Source organism: Haemorhous mexicanus, chromosome 21 (assembly GCF_027477595.1).
Source record: "Haemorhous mexicanus isolate bHaeMex1 chromosome 21, bHaeMex1.pri, whole genome shotgun sequence".
Classification (NCBI taxonomy): Eukaryota; Metazoa; Chordata; class Aves; order Passeriformes; family Fringillidae; genus Haemorhous; species Haemorhous mexicanus.
The window spans coordinates 5,908,637-5,926,687 of record NC_082361.1 but is presented as its reverse complement, the minus strand read 5'-3'; the positions used below and the strand labels follow the sequence as shown (position 1 = coordinate 5,926,687).

The following is an 18,051-nucleotide window of genomic DNA, read 5'->3' as shown; positions in this document are numbered from 1 at the left end:
GACTGCTGGCTCACAGACACCTGCGGTCCACCAGGACCCCCAGTCCTTTTCTGTAGAGCTGCTTTCTGGGTCAGCCCCCAACCAGTACCGGTGTTCGGGGCTGTTCTTTCCCAGGTGCAGGACTCTGCATTTGTTGAGTTTCAGGAGGTGGTTCTCTGCGAGAGGGTCGCAGGTCCCCCAGGCACGAGGGGACATGGGAGGGACAAGGGGCACAGGGACCCTGCCCAGCTGGGAGGCGGGGCGATACGGGACAGGCCCCGCCCTCTTGATACATGACCACGCCTCTTTCATATAGCTGGGTCTTTCTGGGCCCGCCTCCGCGCGGGGCACGCTGGGAATTGTAGTGCGGGCGGTGCGGAAGCCGCGGCCGCCATGGCCCCCGGAGCGGCCCCAGCCCCGGTCCCGGTCCCGGTGCTGCTGGTGGTGCTGGCAGCCGCCGCCCGCCCCGCCGCCGCCTGGGACCTGTGGGCGCTGCGCTGCGGCTTCTCGGCGGACTGCGAGTGCGGCTTCGCGCCCGACCTGCGCGGTCAGCGGGAGCGGCCGGCCGGGAAAGGGGTCTGGGGGCAGGGGGACCCTCAGGGGCGGGGGCGCGCAGCCGCCGAGGCCGGGATGCAGCAGGCGAGGGGGTTCCGGGAGCCAGCGAGGGTCTCCAGGAGAGCCTGCCCGGGGGCGTCCCTTGGAGCGGGGTCTCTCGGCCATGCGGCAGCCGGGGATGACGGGGCCCAGCGGGGCGGCCCCCAGGGACGGGACAGGGAGCGATGACAACCTGCGTTCTCCAAGTCCTGGTTTCACTTCCTTTCAGGTCTGGAGTTCGACTTGGCCACGAATCTGGTGGGGCAGCCCCTGGTGAGGCAGCAGGTGATGAAGGGGCTGAGGGAATTCCTGGAGAACTCGAATCCAGTGAAACCTCTCGTGATGTCCTTCCACGGCTCCACAGGAACAGGCAAAACCTACGTGAGCTCCATGCTCATCCGCTACCTCTTCCAGAGGGGGCTCCAGAGCCCCTATGTTCACCACTTCTCCCCCATAGTGCATTTCCCCCACGCTGAGCAGATAGAGCAGTACAAGGTAAGGGACGCCGCTCAGCAGTGCCACTTCACCGGGGGGTTTTGGCTGTGTCTGGGTTGATCCTCAGTACATATGCATTCAAGCTGTTTCCTGAAGTGCAGTAGGAATAAAAGCTCTTTGTTTTTCCCTCTCAGACAAACATAGCTGAGAGAGTGGCTCCATACACTGGCTGAAGGATGCACTAGTAACTGCAATATACTCCGTTATTACTTTCGTCCTCTCCACAGTAGTCCCTGCCCTGATCATGTTCTCCTTCTTAAATATTTACACAGTTCTTTGAACACACAAATAAAAGTGCTTGGCTTAGATGAAAGGCACTAAAATTTTCCCATTGCTTTCCAAACAGCCTGATGGCTGTAAAAACCTACATATCACTAGACTTGTAATCCCCTCCTCACAGAGCACACAGCTCTCTAACGGCAGCTCCAGACTCTCCATGGTGCCATTCTGTCTCTTAGAGCTGAGAAAAGAGAGAAATCAAAATGCCAGATTTTCAGCAGAGTGGGAATTCAGCACACCTGGACCTTTAGCTTCTGGACGTTTGGAGAAGTTATTTGCTGTATTGTGTCCTTAGAGGAAATGCTTTTGGAAAAGTAAATCCCTTCCTGGCTGAAGTGCTTCAGTTAGGAGTTTCACATGCCCCCAGGCAATGTGAGTGGTTTTGTGTAGGCTAGGAAGTACCTTCAGCCATGATAAAGAGCTGTTCTGGGTCAGTGCAGGCACATGTTTCTGCATCAGAGCAGGAGCTGGCAAGAAGCTGGGAACTGTGTAGATACAACAGGGAATGAGAAGAACGTGGGGAGCTGTAGGAGTCTGAATCTCCAGCTTTAGTGTGCTGCCTCCTCCTTTAAATCTGTATAAAAAGACCTACAGTGGTTAAAAAAGGCTGGTAAACAGCCACTGTGTGAAACCCAGAATAAAGGGGCCTCCCCAGCACTGGGTCTTTCAGCTCCACGTGTGTGGTGCTGTGCAGGGACACGCTGCTCTCAGCACCTTTGGCTGTGCTTGAGCTCCTGCCTCAGCCTTTACTCTGGGGTGTTTGAGCCTTCCTTGCCATCTCACTGCCTTACACTTGGTGGGCTTTTTCCTAGGAAAGCCTGAAGCGCTGGATCCAAGGGAACCTGACCAACTGTGGACGCTCAGCGTTTCTCTTTGATGAGATGGACAAGATGCACCCAGGCCTGATTGATGTGATCATCCCGTTCCTGGGGCCCTCGTGGGTTGTGTACGGGACCAACTACCGCAAAGCCATCTTCATCTTCATCAGGTGAGAGAGGCCTCTCCATGGGGAGGCCATGGAGGCCTCTTCCAGCTCACTGCTGCTCGTTTGGGCAGAGATCATACGTACCTCAGGGCACACACTAGCTTTGCCTTTCCTTCTCTAAGCCTTGAGCCTCTACAAATGCCAAGAGATGCAATCTCACTGTGAACAGACAGGTCTGGAGAGTGTGTAAAAGCCTCCTCTGCATGTTATTTGGCTGCCTCTACAGAAGTTATTTTGGGACAGGCAGCTGGGACAAGCTGCTGGCTTGCACTCTGCAGGCTGGTGGGTGTCAGGTGCCACCTGAGACACCATTTTCCTGGTTACACAGTGGATAAGGCTCTCATTCTTGTGCAGCAATGCAGGAGGGGAGCAGATCAACAACGTGACATTGGCTCTGTGGCGTGCCCGCAAGGACCGGGAGGAGATCAGCTTGCAGGACCTGGAGCCAGCCATCTCCAAGGCCGTGTTTGAAAACCCTGAGAGTGAGTTCATGGAGCTGAGCTCCTCCTGTAGCCCCACAGCCCAGCACAGGCAGCCAGGCTTGTTCTAGGAAGCCACCCACACCAGTTGCTACCTCCCAGGCAACCAGAAAGGGATAGGGGGGTTTTGAGGGATTGGAACTGCGAGCCCCTTTAGGTTTCCTTCCTTCTGAGCCAGCAGACCTGTTGCCATATTTAGCAAAGTTCTTGGGAGACAAGGTGTGTTTGCAGCTGGGAGCTGGCAGACAGCACAGCACACTTGCCAGAACAGCACTGAGCTATATCGATCCCCCCTGCCTGCTTGCATCTCCTTGCCTTGCCCTTAGCACAGGGAGCAGAGCTTAAATTCTGACAAGCTAAATCCCCCCATTTCTCCAGGGAGAAAGGCTGTTTGGGGGGTAGGTGACAACTGATGGGTTCAAAACCAGCAAGATCTCTCTTCAGCAGAGTATTTTGGCTTCACACAAAGCAGCTCTTTAAATTGCAGGGACTGCAGAGCCTCTCTGAAGGTAAAACCTTCTCTCTCTTTCCTTGTGCAGGTGGCTTCTGGAAATCTGGGATCATTAATGAACATCTGATTGATTTTGTTGTGCCTTTCCTCCCACTGAAGCACCACCACGTGAAGCAGTGTGTTGTCAGTGAGCTCATCCAGCAAGGCCTCGAGGTACGCCCGGATGTCGTCCAGGAAGTGGCTGACAGCATCCCCTACTTCCCAGAAGAGGAGAAATTATTCTCATCAACAGGCTGCAAAACAGTGGCCTCTCGCATCAGTTTTTTCTTCTAGTCACTGGCAAGGGCCTCTCTCAGATCCATAGTGCTAGAAAGCACCCAGGGCTGGTGGGATGTGCAGTGGGAATGGTGTGTCACTCCCCACAGCACAAGTGCTCTCCTGCTGAACTCTCTCCAGCTCCAAGGAGTCCACTGCAGGATGCAGCTGCAGGACCAGGTGCAAATTATGTAATTTAAAGCACTTTACTGATTAACTCTTGGCCAGGTAAAGGTGGATCCACCACCTGAGATGTGTGACGACATGGGGAAAATGCTGAGAGGGTCTGCAGTGTCAGGGAGGTTCTCACCCTGTCAACAGCACCCCTCCACAGCTCTCCCCACTTCTGGCAGCTGTTGATATCCAATACGTTAAGATTCTGAGCCCACAGAAGAATATTTCTTCCTTACAGCATTTTAACAGTTTTTTTTAAAACCTTTTTAAGCATAGCTGTGCCTCAGCTCCTTGGCACAACATACTGGTGCTGACTCCTGTGAACACCTCAACATGGCAACCAAGTTTTCTTTTCAAGGAAGTTTTAGAGCCACCCACATTCCAGTTTCCTTTCACTGTGAATAGGTGCTTGGCAGTTCCAACACCAAGGGAGGGGGGTCATGTGGGAGAGGGGAACACCTGATCTGCCATGAGCCAAGTTCTCCTACTACCCCTTCATCCATCTTTCCCCAAAGGGCCAAAGGATTTCCCTGTAGCAAACCAGAAAAACGTCAACAAAAGACTTCTTGCTTGTTTTACCAGCCGTGAAGAATCTCATCCTACCTCCAGGGAAGCCCACAGTGCTGCTAATGGTTTTGAAAATTCCTTTTATTCAGTGATGGTTTCTACAGCAGGGTTGGTGCTATGAGCTGTGGAGCTTCTTGTACATCCTTCTGCTGGTCAGACCTTGCAGGCTTTGGCTGGGCCAGCAGCCGTTCAGCTTCTGGGGAGTGTCACAGTGGGGGACTTGGGGACAAGTTAGAGAAGATTAGTGCTCCAAACTGCCAAGCCTGGGATGCACAGCCTGGCTTTGCCCTGATTTTAATATCCTCTATGCTGTTATGGAATAAGAGGTCAGGGGAACCAGAGTAATTCGCTCACCAGGAACAACCTGCTCAAGGGATGGGTGTAAGGACACTTGGCAAAGCTTCCAAAGCTCTGCTTGTTCCCTGTATGGAAATGAGCTGCCAGTGCTTGGGACCATTCCAGCTCCAGGCCCTGAGCTTTGGGGGTTTTAGACACCACCCAAAGGCTGCCCAAGAGCTGGCCCAAAGACAGAGGCAAAAATTCTGCCCCTTGCAAAAATATGAATTTCTAATTTTAAAATAAATCATCTAAGAATGAAACAGTTGAGGCGTTTACACGTATTCCTGACTGCAGGTAGTGTGGAAGTACTTGCAAGGTGACTAATTTCCAGCACAGTGATGTGCTGCTGGGCTGGGGAACTGTCCCAGTGCCCTGGAAGAAAGCTGTGCCCTGCTGGCAGGGTGAGGACCCAGCCAGGGCTGAAGGATGGCCTGGGGGAAGGTGAGCAGTGATGCGTTCTCCCATCCAGCCGTGTGCCAAGGGGGGGCACGCCAGTGGAGACCGAACGGGCACAAACACACAAACCACGGGGCCCAGCCCTGGGCCTTCGCTGCTCCTGCGAGTCCCTCGGGGAGCCTCTCAGAGCTTCTCGCGGTCTTCTCGATGAGAGGGGCGGGTTCCCAGGCCGCGGCCCCCAGTAGCGCCCCGTTAACGCACCTCGGCGTCCCCACCACAACCATCTCTAGGACGAGCCGGCCCGCAGGGCATTACCACAGCGGCGACACCGCCCCCGGCACCGCGAGACCGCCCCCGGCACCGCCCGCTAGAAAGATGGCGGCGCTGCCCGTAACCAAGATGGCGGCGGGGGCGAGGGGACGTGGGCGGGGCTTCGAGCAGCGCAGTGGTGTGACGTCACGCGGGCAAGGAGGGCGATGCTGGCGGCGGAGGTGGCGGGGCACGCGCGAGCGCTCGTGGGGCGGGCGGGGCCGCGCGCCATGGTGAGGGCGGGGGGAGCGGGGGCAAGGAGGCCGTGAGGGCAACGGGGCTGTGGGAGCAACGGGGGGAGCTGGACTGTCGGGGGAACGGGGCTGTGAGGAGAACAGGGTGGGTCAGGACTGTGAGCCGAGCAGACGGAGCGGGGCTGTGAGGGCAGTGCGGTGGGGATCAGGTCATGGGCGAGCACCAGGGCACGATCAAGGCTGTGAGGGAGGCACGGAGGAATGCTGAAGGGAATGCTGTGGGGATTGAGGCTGTGAGGACCCAGCCAGCTGTGGAGAGCGTGGAGGGAGCAGGTCTGAGCCATGCTGGAGGGGATCAGGCCTGTGCAGGGGCCAGGGGCCTCACGGTGGCCCGTCAGAGCCCTGCTGACACCTGTCATGCAGGTGGCCGGCCTGGGCAACTACGGGCTGCGAGGCACACGGCACAGTGTGGGCATGGAGGTGCTGGACCAGCTGGCCCGGCAGCTGGCGGTGGCCGAGGGCTGGCGAGTGGACAAGCGGTGCTGTGCTGATGTGGCTCTGGCCACAGCCCACGGCCTGGAGCTGGTGCTGCTCAAGCCACGCAGGTTCATGAACCTCAATGGGCTCAGCGTTGCCAGTGCTGGTGAGCAACTGAGTCACCCCCAAAGCCTCTCTTGGCACCAGCCCCCTATGACAGCCCTGCTGTCTCCCTGCCCTCCACGACTCACTACAGCCCCGCTCTGCAGAGTCAGGGCCTGGTGAGTCTGTCTCCTCTAATTTCTTAGGTTGTATTTCTGTTTTCAAAGCTGAGATCTACAGCCTTGGCCCTGGAGACATTTACCTGGTTCACGATGACCTGGACAAGGCCCTGGGCAAGGTGGCAATCAAGCTGGGAGGCAGCGCAAGGTATGAGGTAGCCCCAGCTTCCTGGTTGTGTGAGCTGGTTTGAGGCTTTAACATGCCCATACAAGATCATGGGCTGTTCTTGGCCCCATCCCACCAGGCTTGCAATGTTTCAGCTCTTGTCCTGGGCTCGATCTATTGCAGAGGCAACAGCTGGCTGTTTGGGCAGCCTCCCAGTTCCTGCCCTGGCAGGGAGGGCAGGGAGACTCCTGGAAGCGGCTGTGGGCTGGATTCAGCCCACTGACAGCACCACATGAGCTTTTTATAACACTCTGCCTCCACTGTGCCTGCCCAGCACCAGTCATTTAGCCTAGGAAAGGTTCCACTGTGGGATGGGGCAGGTACGATGCTGGGCCCCAGTGCTCAGTCACACATGCACCAGCTGTGGCAAGAGCCAGCACACACAGAACGTGCTGTCCCAGCCCTGCTTCCCTAAATCCCCCAGCCAACTGCTCTGAGCCCCTGGGGCTGCAGAACCAGGGGCTCAGAGCAGAACCAGGGCTGCAGAACCAGGGAGTGCAGCCCTTGGCTGGGACCACATTCCCACACTCCTGCAGCAGGAGACCCAGGGCTATATGGGGAGGGTACCTCTTACAAACTGTGGGTTTTCTCTTTCTCTCCCAAGGGGACACAACGGGGTCCAATCCTGCATCAGTGCTCTGCAGTCCAACGTGAGTGGGTGTCAGGAGAAGGGGATCAGTCCTGTGCCCCCCTCAATGCATGGCTTGTTCCCCCCCTCCCATTTTTCTGATTCCTCTTAGACAAGCCCCCGCTCCCTTTTTCCCCTTTTTCTCCTTCCCCTTCTTCCTGGAGGGCTGTTGTCTGTTTGGCCGCCTTGGAGGACATGGAAACAATTAGCTTGAGTTGCTCTGCCAGGCCTGGCAGGAGCCTGGGATCTCGGCACGGCCCAGCTAAAGCCTCTTCCAAAATTATGTTTCTTGGAGCAAGCACTCAAAACCACCTGGAAAACATGAGGAGCTGCTCCCTTGCTGCCCAGCCCCACTCTCAGCACTGTCCCCTTGCCTAGCTCTGTCTGAACACTTGAGGGGAAGCTCCCCAGCTCTCTTCCTTTCTCCCCAGGAGATGACCCGGCTCAGGATCGGCATAGGGCGGCCAGAGGGTGACGTGACAGTGCCTAACTATGTCCTGTCTCCGTTCAGTGCTGGGGAGCGGGAGAAGCTGGAGCAGATCCTGGCCCAGGCAGTGACCTGCCTGCTGGAGCACATCCAGAGCCGAGCACCTACAGAGCCAGGGGACAGGGGCTGACACAAACCCCCTGTGACCCTTGTGGCTGATGGGCAGGGTGCTGCAGGCACTCCAGAGTGACCATGGTGCAGAGCAGAGCTGGCCCAGCTGGGCAGCCTGGCTGGGAACTGGGGCAGCCTCCTTCCATGCCCACACCAATCCAGGCAGCTCATGTCCCACTTGAATCCCTGCAGAGGCTTCATGCCTCAGTTTGGCACAGAAATTAAATAAACCGTCACCCTGACTCTGCCCTGCTCCTGCCTCTCTTCCATGCGCCGCTTGGCAAGCTTGGGTTGTCCTTGGCACTGCAGCTCAAATCCGTGCCCCCGTCCATGTTCGACCAGCACAGTCTGGAGGGAGGCTTCTAGTGAGAAATGGGGAGCAATAGGAGCTACTTCTGTAGAGTCCAAAGGCACTTCAGCTTTGCTGAGAAACTGGCAAGCACAGAGAGCCTGGAATCCCATAGCGTGCTGCTCTGACTGAGCTGCAGCAAGTTTCAGAGCTGGCCTCACAGTGTTTTTGAGTTCAGTGGTTTTGGCTGAAACTGCGGAGTTTCCAACAGCTGCAGGAGTTCTGGCTTCCTGCAGACCCGTTGCGGGTCTTGTGGAGAGCACAGACTGCAGCAGTGTGTCCTCACCACTGCTGTGTCCCAGAGTCCTGGGTGTGCCAGCATGTCCTGCCCAGCTCTGTATCCCAGGAACACTGAGACACCAAGCAAAGACAGCTCCTCTCCTGCATCCCAGCAGGATGGAACAAGCATTGGGACACTTGCTGGCTGACGTATACCACAGCGTTTCTGTCGCTTCCATCCTCTGCTCCAGCTGGCACCAGACATTCTTCTGCTCCATCCCCAGCTCCTGAGCTCCTCCTGGAGCACTGAGGCTGCCTGGACCAGGGGAAGAGCTGGGAAGCAAAAATGTGCCCAACCTGTCACCCCTTCCTCACCCATGTCTGTACTGGCTGGGACCCTGCACTTGAAGAACAGGCACTTGGCCATCTCCTCCCTGTTCTCCAGGAAATCCGTTCGGATCTTCAGGTCCCATGTGATCTGGAGCTGGTTGTTTTCCTTCCAAAGGTCCCTGCTGTAGCTGTTCAACCTGCCCCAAATTATGCTTTTCTGAATCCCTTGGTAGTCTCAGACATCTCTCTGGGTGTCTGCTACCAAGGTCTCCACCTGCTGCTCCATCACCTCCACTCCCAGGGGAGAGCTGAGCTCCGTGAAGATGCCACCCACCTTTCCCACCCAGACCCCAAGGGTGAGATTCAATCTTCCTCCCCCCACCTCTCTTCTTCCCTCTCTTTCCCCCTTACAGATTTCATTCCCAAAGTTCCCAGATGGGGGAACTGCCAGACCCTTGCCCCTGCAGCACCCCTGGGAACTTGGGGCAATTCCAGCACTCAGCACATCAGCTCAGTCTGCTTTAATCCTCCCTGGGCTTCCACCCAGGCATGGCATGAGGGGCAAGCCCAGTCAGTGGCAGGAGGCCACCATGTGTGCCAGCCCAAAGTCCATTCCCCAAAGTCCAGGCTGGTGGAGATGGCAGAGTTGGCATCACTTGGGACTGTCCTGGAGATGTGTCCTCAGCAGAGACGGAGCACAGTGCTCCTCTGGTCTCTCCACTTGGCAGGGAAAGGCTTTCCTGGGGCAAATCCTGCCTCGGGTGGATTCATGCAGATTTGAAGAACCCTGTGGGGCTCTGTCCAGGGCAGCTGCATCTCCTGAGAGGGAGCAGGCAGTTTAAGGTCCTTGCCCATGGTGCTCCCAGCTGGATCACAATCCCTCATCCCTAGGAGGCACGGACACAGATATTAGTGGTCATGGCAGGAGCAGCCCAAACGTGTTCACGCCTGCAGCCGAGGCAGTGGGAGGGCTGTTTTCCAGCCTCCCCCGATCTGGCAGCTCCCAGGGCAGTTCTGCTGCCAGGACAAGCAACCTCAGGCAGGGAAAGTCTGACCCAGTATTAACCGTGTCTATGCTGCCCTGGGGCTGAGCCAGTGTGGGTCACCTGCCTGTCTACATGACCACAGCCCCAAGGAGACCCACTTCTGAGGGGAGCAAGCAGTGCTGGAATGAAATGTTCCCCTGGGAGATGCCCCAGCTCTTTCCACACTTTTGCAGCAGGAAAAGGAGCGTTCTCCCTTTCTCATCTGAGGGGCTGGGGAGCAGCATAGACTTACAGAGATGGAGGGCCCTGTTCCCATATCCCCTCCAGCCCAGTGCAGCCCCACATGGGACATCTGTGTCACCACCCCTTTCCCCACCTGGAAAAGACAGTCTGGTCTCTGTTTCCCAATGCTTTGAGTCTGACAGGGAGAGCTGCTGCCCCATGACAAAAACAGCCTAGGCATGTGGGACACGTCTGAACATGGCACATGCAGGGAGACACTCCCCAGCTGCTCTGTCCCCTGTGCCTGGGTCTCAGGGCCTTGCTCACCATCAGAGCTCGTCACGGGCCGTGGAGCGGAGGTGGCCAGCGCTGCCCCGTGAGTCCCTCAGTGTCTTCTGTGAGCCAACCCAGTCAGTCTTCTTGGCATCGTCATCCCAGATGGTGGAAGTCTCAGTGTCACTCAGCCAGTTGCTGTCCCCAGCATAGTGAGTGGGATAAACCAGGAGGGGGTGAGCTGAAAACACCAGCAAGTCCCGTGGGGAGAAGTGCCGCTTGTAATCCTCGCTGCGGAAAGGGGAGCAGACCCAAGAGAAAAAACTGGCTTACAGAGCATGGCACAGAGGAGAAAAAGCACTGGGAAAACCAAATCAACCACCTGGGGAAGGCTCCGTGCAGGGCAGGGGATAGGGAGGGATGTGAAGTACCAAGAGCCAGGGAACACTGGGCAGGGACTATGGAGGGATTACAGAGAGGACAGGACCTGTGGCTCCCCACCAGCTGGGGCCGGCTCTTGGCACAGTGGGTCTCTGGCACAGCATCCAGCTGGCCCTGAGACAGGGCTGTCTGATGCTGTTATGCCTGCAAGCAGGGGGCTTCCAGCTGCTGCTGGTGCACATCCAGAGCCCTGATCTGTCCCTCCATCCACCTCCAGCCTGCCTTTTACATGCCTGATCCGTGTGTTTGTCCATCATGCTCACTGGGTTTCCCACCCTTTTCTCCCAAGACACCCACCCATGGTGCTCACTCACCCCCTAAATTGCCTCCCCCTCCCCAGACAAAGCCTTACTGCTGACCCCCCTGCCCAGAGAGGGGCATGAAAGTGCTCCAAATTGGGGCTGAGACCCCCAGCCAGGGGCAGGGGACCACACAGCCCCCCAGCAGTAGGGTACAGGGGGCTGCTCCCTGCCACATGCCATGGGGCCAAGACACTGTGCAGAACCCACACCAAGGCCCAGCTCCATTCCCATTCCCCCACCCCATGCTGGCAGAGGGCCATTTTCCAGCGGCCAGTGGCCAGGCAGCGGCGGGCTGAAAATGAGCTCATGCTACAGATGTTTTCCTCCAGCATGAGTAACGCCTGCAAGGGGGGGAACTGGCTGAGGTGGTGACAGCAGAGAAGAAACACATTGTCCCACACTGGCATGGCCAGGCCAGCACCCTCCTGCACAATCAGCTCCTTACTTGGGGTGCTTGTCATACATGATGGGCAGATACTCGTCCACAGGCAGCATTTTGGAGAGGGGTTTGGTGGCCAGCAGCTTCCGTGCCCCGTGGTGGGAGATGGCGTAGGCCAGTGTCCAGTACGAGTACCCAGCCACCACCAGGTTCCGCACGCCTTCCACAGGTGCCTCATCCTCGTCGTTCACCTGTTTCCTCCCCAGGTAGCTGTGGGGTGGCCAGGGAACCATGAGAGCCAGTCTTGGGGACCCCCACCCCACATCCCCCTGGCCCCAGCACCTACATGAGGTCCCAGTCCTGCTGTGCCCGCTCCAGCTCCTCCATCAGCCGCTGCAGCCGTGCTGGGAAGGCAGCCTCGAAGCGCACATCATCCTCGAAGACCACTGACCGCTCCAACCCCCGGGACACGATCTGAGGGAGGGCACAGAGGTGCCAGCCTATCCCAGCACCACTCTGGGCCATACTGGGGCCACTGACCCTGCAGGACACCCCTTCTCCCCAGATCCTCCAGACATCTGTGATGCTCACAGGGTCCCTGCCCACTGCTGGTGGTCCTTAGGGACCCCACGGCCGCTGTGGCCCCATACCTCCTTCCAGATATTGTAGTGGCTGAGGAAGCAGCCAACCTCGCCCTTGGTGAGCGTGCGGCCAGAGAAGGGATCGTAGTACCCAGGTAGCAAGTCCACACCCAGCACCTTGATGTCACTGCTGTTGAGGGTGCTGCAAGGTGAGGGGCTGCATCAGCAAGGTGTCCCACCAGATACTCCCTGTCCTCTCCCCAGGGTGACACCAGGAGACTGGCTGAGTGGTCCCCCCATGGTCACCTGCCATCCACAGCATCCACCACCTGTGGAATGATCTCCAGCTCCTGCAGGGATGCCAGCATTCGCTGCCGCCGGTCTGGCCTCCGCACCAGGTTGATTAGGAATATCTGGGGAGGAAGAGGAGAGCCCCAACAATGGGGCATGTCATCATGGGGGACACCCAGGCTGCCTGGCTACTGCAGGATGGGGACAGGGGCTCAGCCTTTGCCATGGATGGATGCAATAGAGAGATGTATGCAACCAGAGGGATGGACAGGGGGACACGAGCGACTCCACTGAGCACTTACTTCATCAAAGCCCATTTTTGTGAGCGGCCTGGGCAAGAGAGAAATGTGCCTGGAGCGCTGCATGGGTGGACCATCCACTGTGGAGAGAGGAGACACTCTTCAGTAGAACCCAGATTCCCCTGGCTGGGAGCTGGGGCTAACAGCCCTGTCAGGACCTGGAGGCCTCCAGGACCTCTCCATCCATGAGTACTCACCCATGGCCTCCAGTGTGAGATGCACAAAGTTGGCATGATCATCCTCCAGCGTCTGGTGGGCCTTCACAGGAACATTGATGTAACCAAAGTGGTGCTGGTTGCACACATGGACCTCCACACCTGCCAGATGAGACAGGTGAGCAGCACAGCCCTCCCCCCAGCCCCTGCACCCCCCAAAACCCCCATCACCCTCACCAGCCTCCTGGCAGGAGTAGGCAAAGACAATGATGTCATCGAAGGCCCAGGTGTAGTTGGGGTGGGGTGGGTAGAAAGCCAATTGCAAGGTGTCCTCCTTCCGCAGGTCGATCAGGAAGGTGGCATAGACCATGGGCACTCGGAAGCAGCCCACGCGCTGCCGGTTCTTGGTGGGGAAGTAGTCGGCTGTCCGGCGATAGAACCCCTGCGGTATCACACGGCACAGTGCCTCCATGGCAGAGGCTCCTCCACCATGGGGGTGTCTCATTCTGCAGGGCTTTCTGGGTATGTACCTGGGGTGTGATGCCACACCAGAAGTTGGAGTAGAAGGTCTGCGAGTCCAGCATGGGGGCCACCACTGACTTGTTCTGCGCCATGAGAAACTTGAGAGTCTGGTTGTTGGTCAGGATGCTGTCAGTGTCCATGAACTGCAGAGACAGCACAGGTTCTGGAGACATGGAGAAGCCCACCTCAGCCCCCACTCCACCAGTGCCCCAAGTCCCTTACCAGGATGTAGTCTGCCTGCTGCTCCCGGGCATACGTGAGAGCTTCCTGCTTCAACTTCATCACATTTTCATAGCGTTTGTCACTCCAGTGCTTGGGACCAAGCTCATCAGGGTAGGAGCTGGGCAGGGGGAGGCAGGGGTTAACCTCACTCGCTGGGAATGCACAAACTCGGTGCAGGCTGTTTGTGCCGGCAGGCTGAGTCAGCCCCATTCCGCTGAGCTCCTCCGGGTCGGGTCGCTGGCCAGGGAGAGTTGATGCTGCTCCAGGAGCCCCTCAGCCCACACCTGCCCCCACCCAGCACTCACCCAGCCTCACCTGGGCTCCTCTTGCACCTTCCAGACCACCGAGTGATAGTCCTTCCCCACCGCCCCCAGCCACTCCTGCAGCATTGCTGTCGTGTTGTCCGAGTTGTGGTCTGTTGCACACCTGGGATAAGGGGACATCAGCCTCTGGGGGTCCTTCTCAAGGGACAACCAGGACCTCACCCTGCACTAGAAATGCTCATGGGACCAAAAGACTGAGCCAGTGACAGACCTGCTTGGGAACATAACACGTAATTTGAAGGAACCAAGGCTGTGCAGGCAGGAGGGGAACACCAACTGGTAATTTCTTCCTCAGTGCCACCACCAGCCAGGCTGTTCCACAGCTCACCCTGCATCCCAGTGGCAGCCCTGGACATGTTCTCCTCACGCCAGCCTTGTGACTGCCCACCATGAGCACTGAAGTACAGCCCTTTGTCCCCCTGTCACTGCACCCCACAGTACCCCTGTGCATCCCACTGTTCCAGCAGTGAGAAGAAAGGACTCAACAGCAAAAAATCCCCCTTCCTGAATATTCCCTTTGCTGGGCACAATCACCATTCCCAACTGTCCCACCCGTCCTCAGAAAAATGCTCACAGGGAGCCCAGCACAGACAGAGCTGAGCCCACCTTGCACTGGGCCAAACCCCAAGTTCCCACACTCCTCGACCTGTCAAAGAGCCCAGGACATCCCCCAGGCACTGGCGTCATGGGGATTTGACAGATTTAGGGGAGAAGGCATTATCTGTATCCCCCTAGCTCCAGGGGCTGCTCTTGAAATTCCCTACGGCCGGGGGTTCCCAGGGGGTGCAGCGGGTAAAGGTGAGGACGCCCCTTCCCCTTCCCCTGCCGCAGCTGACCCCCGCCCCAGCCCCGCCAAGATCCCCGGCCAGCCCTCGCCTCAGCTCCCCCGCAAAAGCAGCTGCAGAAAAGTTTCCGACAAGCTCAGGCGAGAGACGGCAGTGGCTCAACAAGGAGACAGTAGACTCCTCTTCCAGCCAACCCCCAGCACGGTAAAGGGGGTTTGGGGGTGTCTTTGGGAAAGGGGGCCTGAGGGTGAGCCCTGCGGGGAGGGGGAAGGCAGCGCCTGTCCCTGATGATGCAGAATCCCCTTGTGCCCCGGGGTCCAAGACCTCATCAGCCCCACAACTTCCTCAGGGGAATGGTGAGGGTCCTGCCCCTTCGCCGTGGGGCAGCCTGAGCCCCTCTGCTTCCCTGCTGGGTCCCACACAGGGGGCAGAGCCACCCCTAACATTGTGGGGCAGGGGACGCTGCTACCAGCGGGGTCCCTGTTCCCCATGAAGGTCCCTGCCCCCTAAAGATCCCCATTCCCCCATAGGCCCCCATTCCTTCGAATCTGTTCTGCACACCCAAGAGCCCCCAGTTCCCCTACTCTCCCTAGTTTCCCCCCCGCACTGTCCTCCGTGTCCCTGCTATCCTCAGCTCTCCATTCCCCTCACAGTCTCCCTTAATCCCCGGACCCTCCTTCCCCCCACTATCCGCATTCCCCGGGCTCCCCGCTATCCCCGCGGTCCCTGTGACTCCAGCATCCCGGCTCCCCCCGAGATGCCCATTCCCCCACAGCCCTCTCCTCCCCCAGGATCCGTGCTACACTCTGCCCGCTCCCCCCGGCGTCCCGGCTCCCCCCGGGGGTCCCGCTGCCTCACCACAGGGCGATGCTGCCCGCGGGATAGTCCAAGCGCTCCAGGGCTCCCAGGCAGTGCGGCAGCGAGTGCTGCGCGTTCCGTGCCAGGAGGGCGAGTACCAGGCGCGGTGGGGCTGGCCCGGTGCCGGTCCCGGTGCCGGTCCCGGTGGCCAGCAGCAGGAGCAGGGCGCAGAGCGGCCCCGCGGCGCCCATGGCGGAGGCGGCGGGCGGGGAAGGGGCGGGCTGGGACCCGCCGCGCTCAGCGCACCCCCCGCCCCCGCCCCCGGCCCGGCCCCGCCGCCGCAGCAAGCCCCGGGGGCCAGTTTGGGTCGGGCTTCCTTAAATAGAAGCGCTATCAGTGCAGAGCCCCGCCATAGCCCATGGCTGGGGGGCGAGAGACCGGGGACACTCCGGGACCCCCTCCCCGAGGATGCTCCAGGGCATCCCCACGTGCCCCTGGCCAGCACACGGCCGGGTCCCCACGGTGCCCGTGGGTGGGTGGGCAATGGGATGGGGGGGTTATGGTTTGGGGCAATATGGCCAAGGGCGCTGGTTGCCGGGGGCAGCATCGCCAGGGGGCTCATAGACAAGGGGACCATGGCCAGAGAGGTTTGTGGCTGAGGCGGGCTTGCATGGCGAGTGGGGGTCATGGCTGCCGTCCTCACCAAGGCAGCCCACCCCACTGCGCCGTGTCCTCCCAGGCTGTCCCCCATGGCTGGCCATTCGCAGGCCCACAGGCGTGTCTGTGACGTGTCCAAGCCGCGGGCAGGGGCAGCCTCGGGGCCTGTGGGACGTTTGACCAATCCTTCTGGTTTTCCACCCAATCCATAAATGCAGCCGTCAGCTCCCGGAGCAGCGCAGGCCTGGGGGTGGTCACGTCCTGCAGGGCAGTGACTCCGTGCTCCCCACCAGCAATGCCGGGCACCTCTCACTGCGGTGGCACCGAGCCCTGCTGAGGGACGGGTGGATGTCTCACGAGGCCAAACCTGTACCCACCCGTGCCAGGGCGAGGGGTGCCCCGGGCTGCTGCTGTCGCCGGCTCCCTGTGTCCCCCCGGCGGGGCCACATCAGGGTGCAGCAGAGGGGTCGGGAAGTGAACAATCCAGGAACACCTGAAAGAATCAACAGGGAGGGCGGGGGACTCACAGGACCCGGCAGGGACTGCAAGGAGAGAAAAATGCTGTTTACAGCCCCGGCTTGGACAAGTATTTCGGGAAGGGCTCGGCGCCAGCGCAGCCGGGAATTCCCAGCCATGGAGGAGTTGCGGGAAGGGAGAGGCGCCCGAGAGCCCAGCAGAGCCGGACCCACTCGTGTCCGTGTCGGGACTCCACCCATGTGCATCCCCCCGTGAAGCTGAACGAGGGACAGCCCCTCTGCCCTCCGCCGGAGCCCTCGAGACGGCCCCGCAGCCCAGGAGGCGATGCGGGCGGAGCAAGGGCCGCAGAGCAGCGGGAATGCCCGCGGAGCCCAGGGCCCCCCCGTCCCTCGGGGACACCCCCGCCGGCACCGCCCCCGCACCGCGGCCCCGGCTCGGCCGCTGCTGCCACCTCCCGGCGCAGCCGCACCGGCTCTCGGTGGGGAGCCCGGGCTCTGCCCGAACTGCATCTGATCCCCACATCCCCACACCCCTCTCCCTGCCTTTCTTCATCCCTGCATTCCATCATCCCTATATCCCTGATCCCCACACCCCTCCAGCCCTTCACCCCTCTGTTCTTTCATCCCTGCTCTTCATGCCTGCATTCCTTTTCTTCATCATCTCTTCATGTCTCCATTTCTGCATCTCTTCCCTTCTTTATCCTGATATCCCCACATCCGTCCATCCCTGCATTGTCCCTCAGGGTCACAGCTGGACCTGCCCTTCCCCTGGCACCCCACACAGTTCAGCCACCCAAGCACACCCGTGGCCCCACTGCCCTGGTGCAGCCCTCACAAAACTCCCTGGCCGTGGGCTCCAGAGCAGAGAAGAGAGGGGGACACTGCCCTTCCCACAGCCCCATCACCCCCAAAGCAGGCAGAGGAAGAGGGGCCACCACTGTAACATAGGGAAACTGAGGCACAAGCCAGTGAAATGTGCTGCACACAGACAGGCTGGGACTGGTAGAGGGACAGAGCACCCTGTGCCTGTCCTCCCAAGCTCAGCTGGGTCAGAATTATCCCTGCCTTTGCAATCTTCCTTCCCCTCACATCCTGGCTGCTGCCAGGCTTACAAGGGACCCTCAGAGCCCACTGATAGCCAAGTGGCACCTCATGAGCAGTTTTGGGCATACAATGGAAAAACAGCCCTGAGTGGGCTCAGGGAGAGGGGGGACACGGAGATCCCTGTCAGGGCACCTGCTGTGTGCTCCTCAGGGTGACAACCCAGCCAGCTCCGTGCTGTGGCTCAGCATCTCCATCTGCACCACGCTGCTAACACTGGGCTGTGACAGCTCCTGTGCCCCAGGAGCAGGACTGGAAGGCAGGTGGCAGGTCCCCCCACAGGGCCCAGGGTGTCCCCATGGGGCTCAGGACATCCTCACAGCTCCATGCACTCATGGTGATACCTGCAATACAGAGCCAGCATCGGGCCTGCAAGCATCCTGCCTGGAAAAACACCTTCCATCCCCAAGGCTCCAGGCAGGAGCAGCACTGCACAAAGTTTACAGGAGTATGTTCCCTTTTTTTTACAGGAAAAAGTTGCTTTTGGACCCAGGGATGAGGATTTTGGTTACCTCCCACCTCTCTCCACCCCTTCCTTGAAATATTCTAGGATATTCAGCAAAGCCTTTGAAAAGCTCCAGTTTCCTCAAACATCCTGTTTTTCTGCTTTAAAAGGCTCAACCTTGGCTGCAAA

General features: G+C 59.1%; 3 protein-coding genes across 6 annotated transcripts; 2 read left to right on the top strand and 1 right to left on the bottom strand.

Annotated features, from left to right (window-relative positions):
* Positions 1 to 698: 698 nt before the first annotated feature.
* Positions 699 to 4,917, top strand: TOR2A (torsin family 2 member A). Its single transcript, XM_059864908.1, has 4 exons — positions 699 to 1,068; positions 2,160 to 2,335; positions 2,687 to 2,814; positions 3,351 to 4,917. The coding sequence occupies exons 1-4, from the start codon at positions 862 to 864 to the stop codon at positions 3,593 to 3,595; spliced, it is 756 nt and encodes a 251-aa protein (XP_059720891.1). The 5' UTR covers positions 699 to 861; the 3' UTR covers positions 3,596 to 4,917.
* Positions 4,918 to 5,502: 585 nt separating this feature from the next.
* On the top strand, positions 5,503 to 7,948 carry PTRH1 (peptidyl-tRNA hydrolase 1 homolog). 4 transcript variants are annotated; one of them, XM_059864912.1, is made up of 5 exons: positions 5,503 to 5,544; positions 5,980 to 6,199; positions 6,363 to 6,462; positions 7,085 to 7,130; positions 7,540 to 7,948. In XM_059864912.1, the coding sequence occupies exons 1-5, from the start codon at positions 5,530 to 5,532 to the stop codon at positions 7,723 to 7,725; spliced, it is 567 nt and encodes a 188-aa protein (XP_059720895.1). In that variant the 5' UTR covers positions 5,503 to 5,529; the 3' UTR covers positions 7,726 to 7,948. The 4 variants fall into 4 exon arrangements, with proteins under 4 accessions (XP_059720895.1, XP_059720893.1, XP_059720894.1 ...); XM_059864910.1 differs by having other exon boundaries at positions 5,514 to 5,595; XM_059864911.1 differs by lacking the exon at positions 5,503 to 5,544 and having other exon boundaries at positions 5,702 to 6,199; positions 7,620 to 7,948.
* A 1,162-nt stretch (positions 7,949 to 9,110) lies between these two features.
* Positions 9,111 to 15,446, bottom strand: CERCAM (cerebral endothelial cell adhesion molecule). Its single transcript, XM_059865195.1, has 13 exons — positions 15,244 to 15,446; positions 13,593 to 13,703; positions 13,278 to 13,395; positions 13,064 to 13,198; positions 12,771 to 12,975; positions 12,576 to 12,695; positions 12,382 to 12,458; positions 12,095 to 12,201; positions 11,858 to 11,990; positions 11,554 to 11,681; positions 11,274 to 11,477; positions 10,140 to 10,376; positions 9,111 to 9,491 (listed from the first exon to the last, which is right to left on the bottom strand). Exons 1-12 carry the CDS (start codon positions 15,432 to 15,434, stop codon positions 10,142 to 10,144), a joined length of 1,764 nt encoding a protein of 587 aa, XP_059721178.1. The 5' UTR covers positions 15,435 to 15,446; the 3' UTR covers positions 9,111 to 9,491; positions 10,140 to 10,141.
* Positions 15,447 to 18,051: the final 2,605 nt, after the last annotated feature.

Bases quoted from the DNA above. Each gene is read 5' to 3' on its own strand.
- CERCAM (XM_059865195.1), bottom strand. From the start codon at position 15,434: ATGGGCGCCGCGGGGCCGCTCTGCGCCCTGCTCCTGCTGCTGGCCACC. The intron at 11,682-11,857 runs GTATGGGGCCAC...GCCCTCCCTCAG, and splicing joins ACTACAATATCTGGAAGGAG to ATCGTGTCCCGGGGGTTGGA. The intron at 11,478-11,553 runs GTAGGTGCTGGG...GCCACCCCACAG, and splicing joins CAGCAGGACTGGGACCTCAT to CTACCTGGGGAGGAAACAGG.
- PTRH1 (XM_059864909.1), top strand. From the start codon at position 5,899: ATGCTGGAGGGGATCAGGCCTGTGCAGGGGCCAGGGGCCTCACGGTGG. The intron at 6,200-6,362 runs GTGAGCAACTGA...CTGTTTTCAAAG, and splicing joins GCTCAGCGTTGCCAGTGCTG to CTGAGATCTACAGCCTTGGC. The intron at 7,131-7,539 runs GTGAGTGGGTGT...CTTTCTCCCCAG, and splicing joins TCAGTGCTCTGCAGTCCAAC to GAGATGACCCGGCTCAGGAT.
- TOR2A (XM_059864908.1), top strand. From the start codon at position 862: ATGAAGGGGCTGAGGGAATTCCTGGAGAACTCGAATCCAGTGAAACCT. The intron at 1,069-2,159 runs GTAAGGGACGCC...GCTTTTTCCTAG, and splicing joins AGCAGATAGAGCAGTACAAG to GAAAGCCTGAAGCGCTGGAT. The intron at 2,815-3,350 runs GTGAGTTCATGG...TTCCTTGTGCAG, and splicing joins CGTGTTTGAAAACCCTGAGA to GTGGCTTCTGGAAATCTGGG.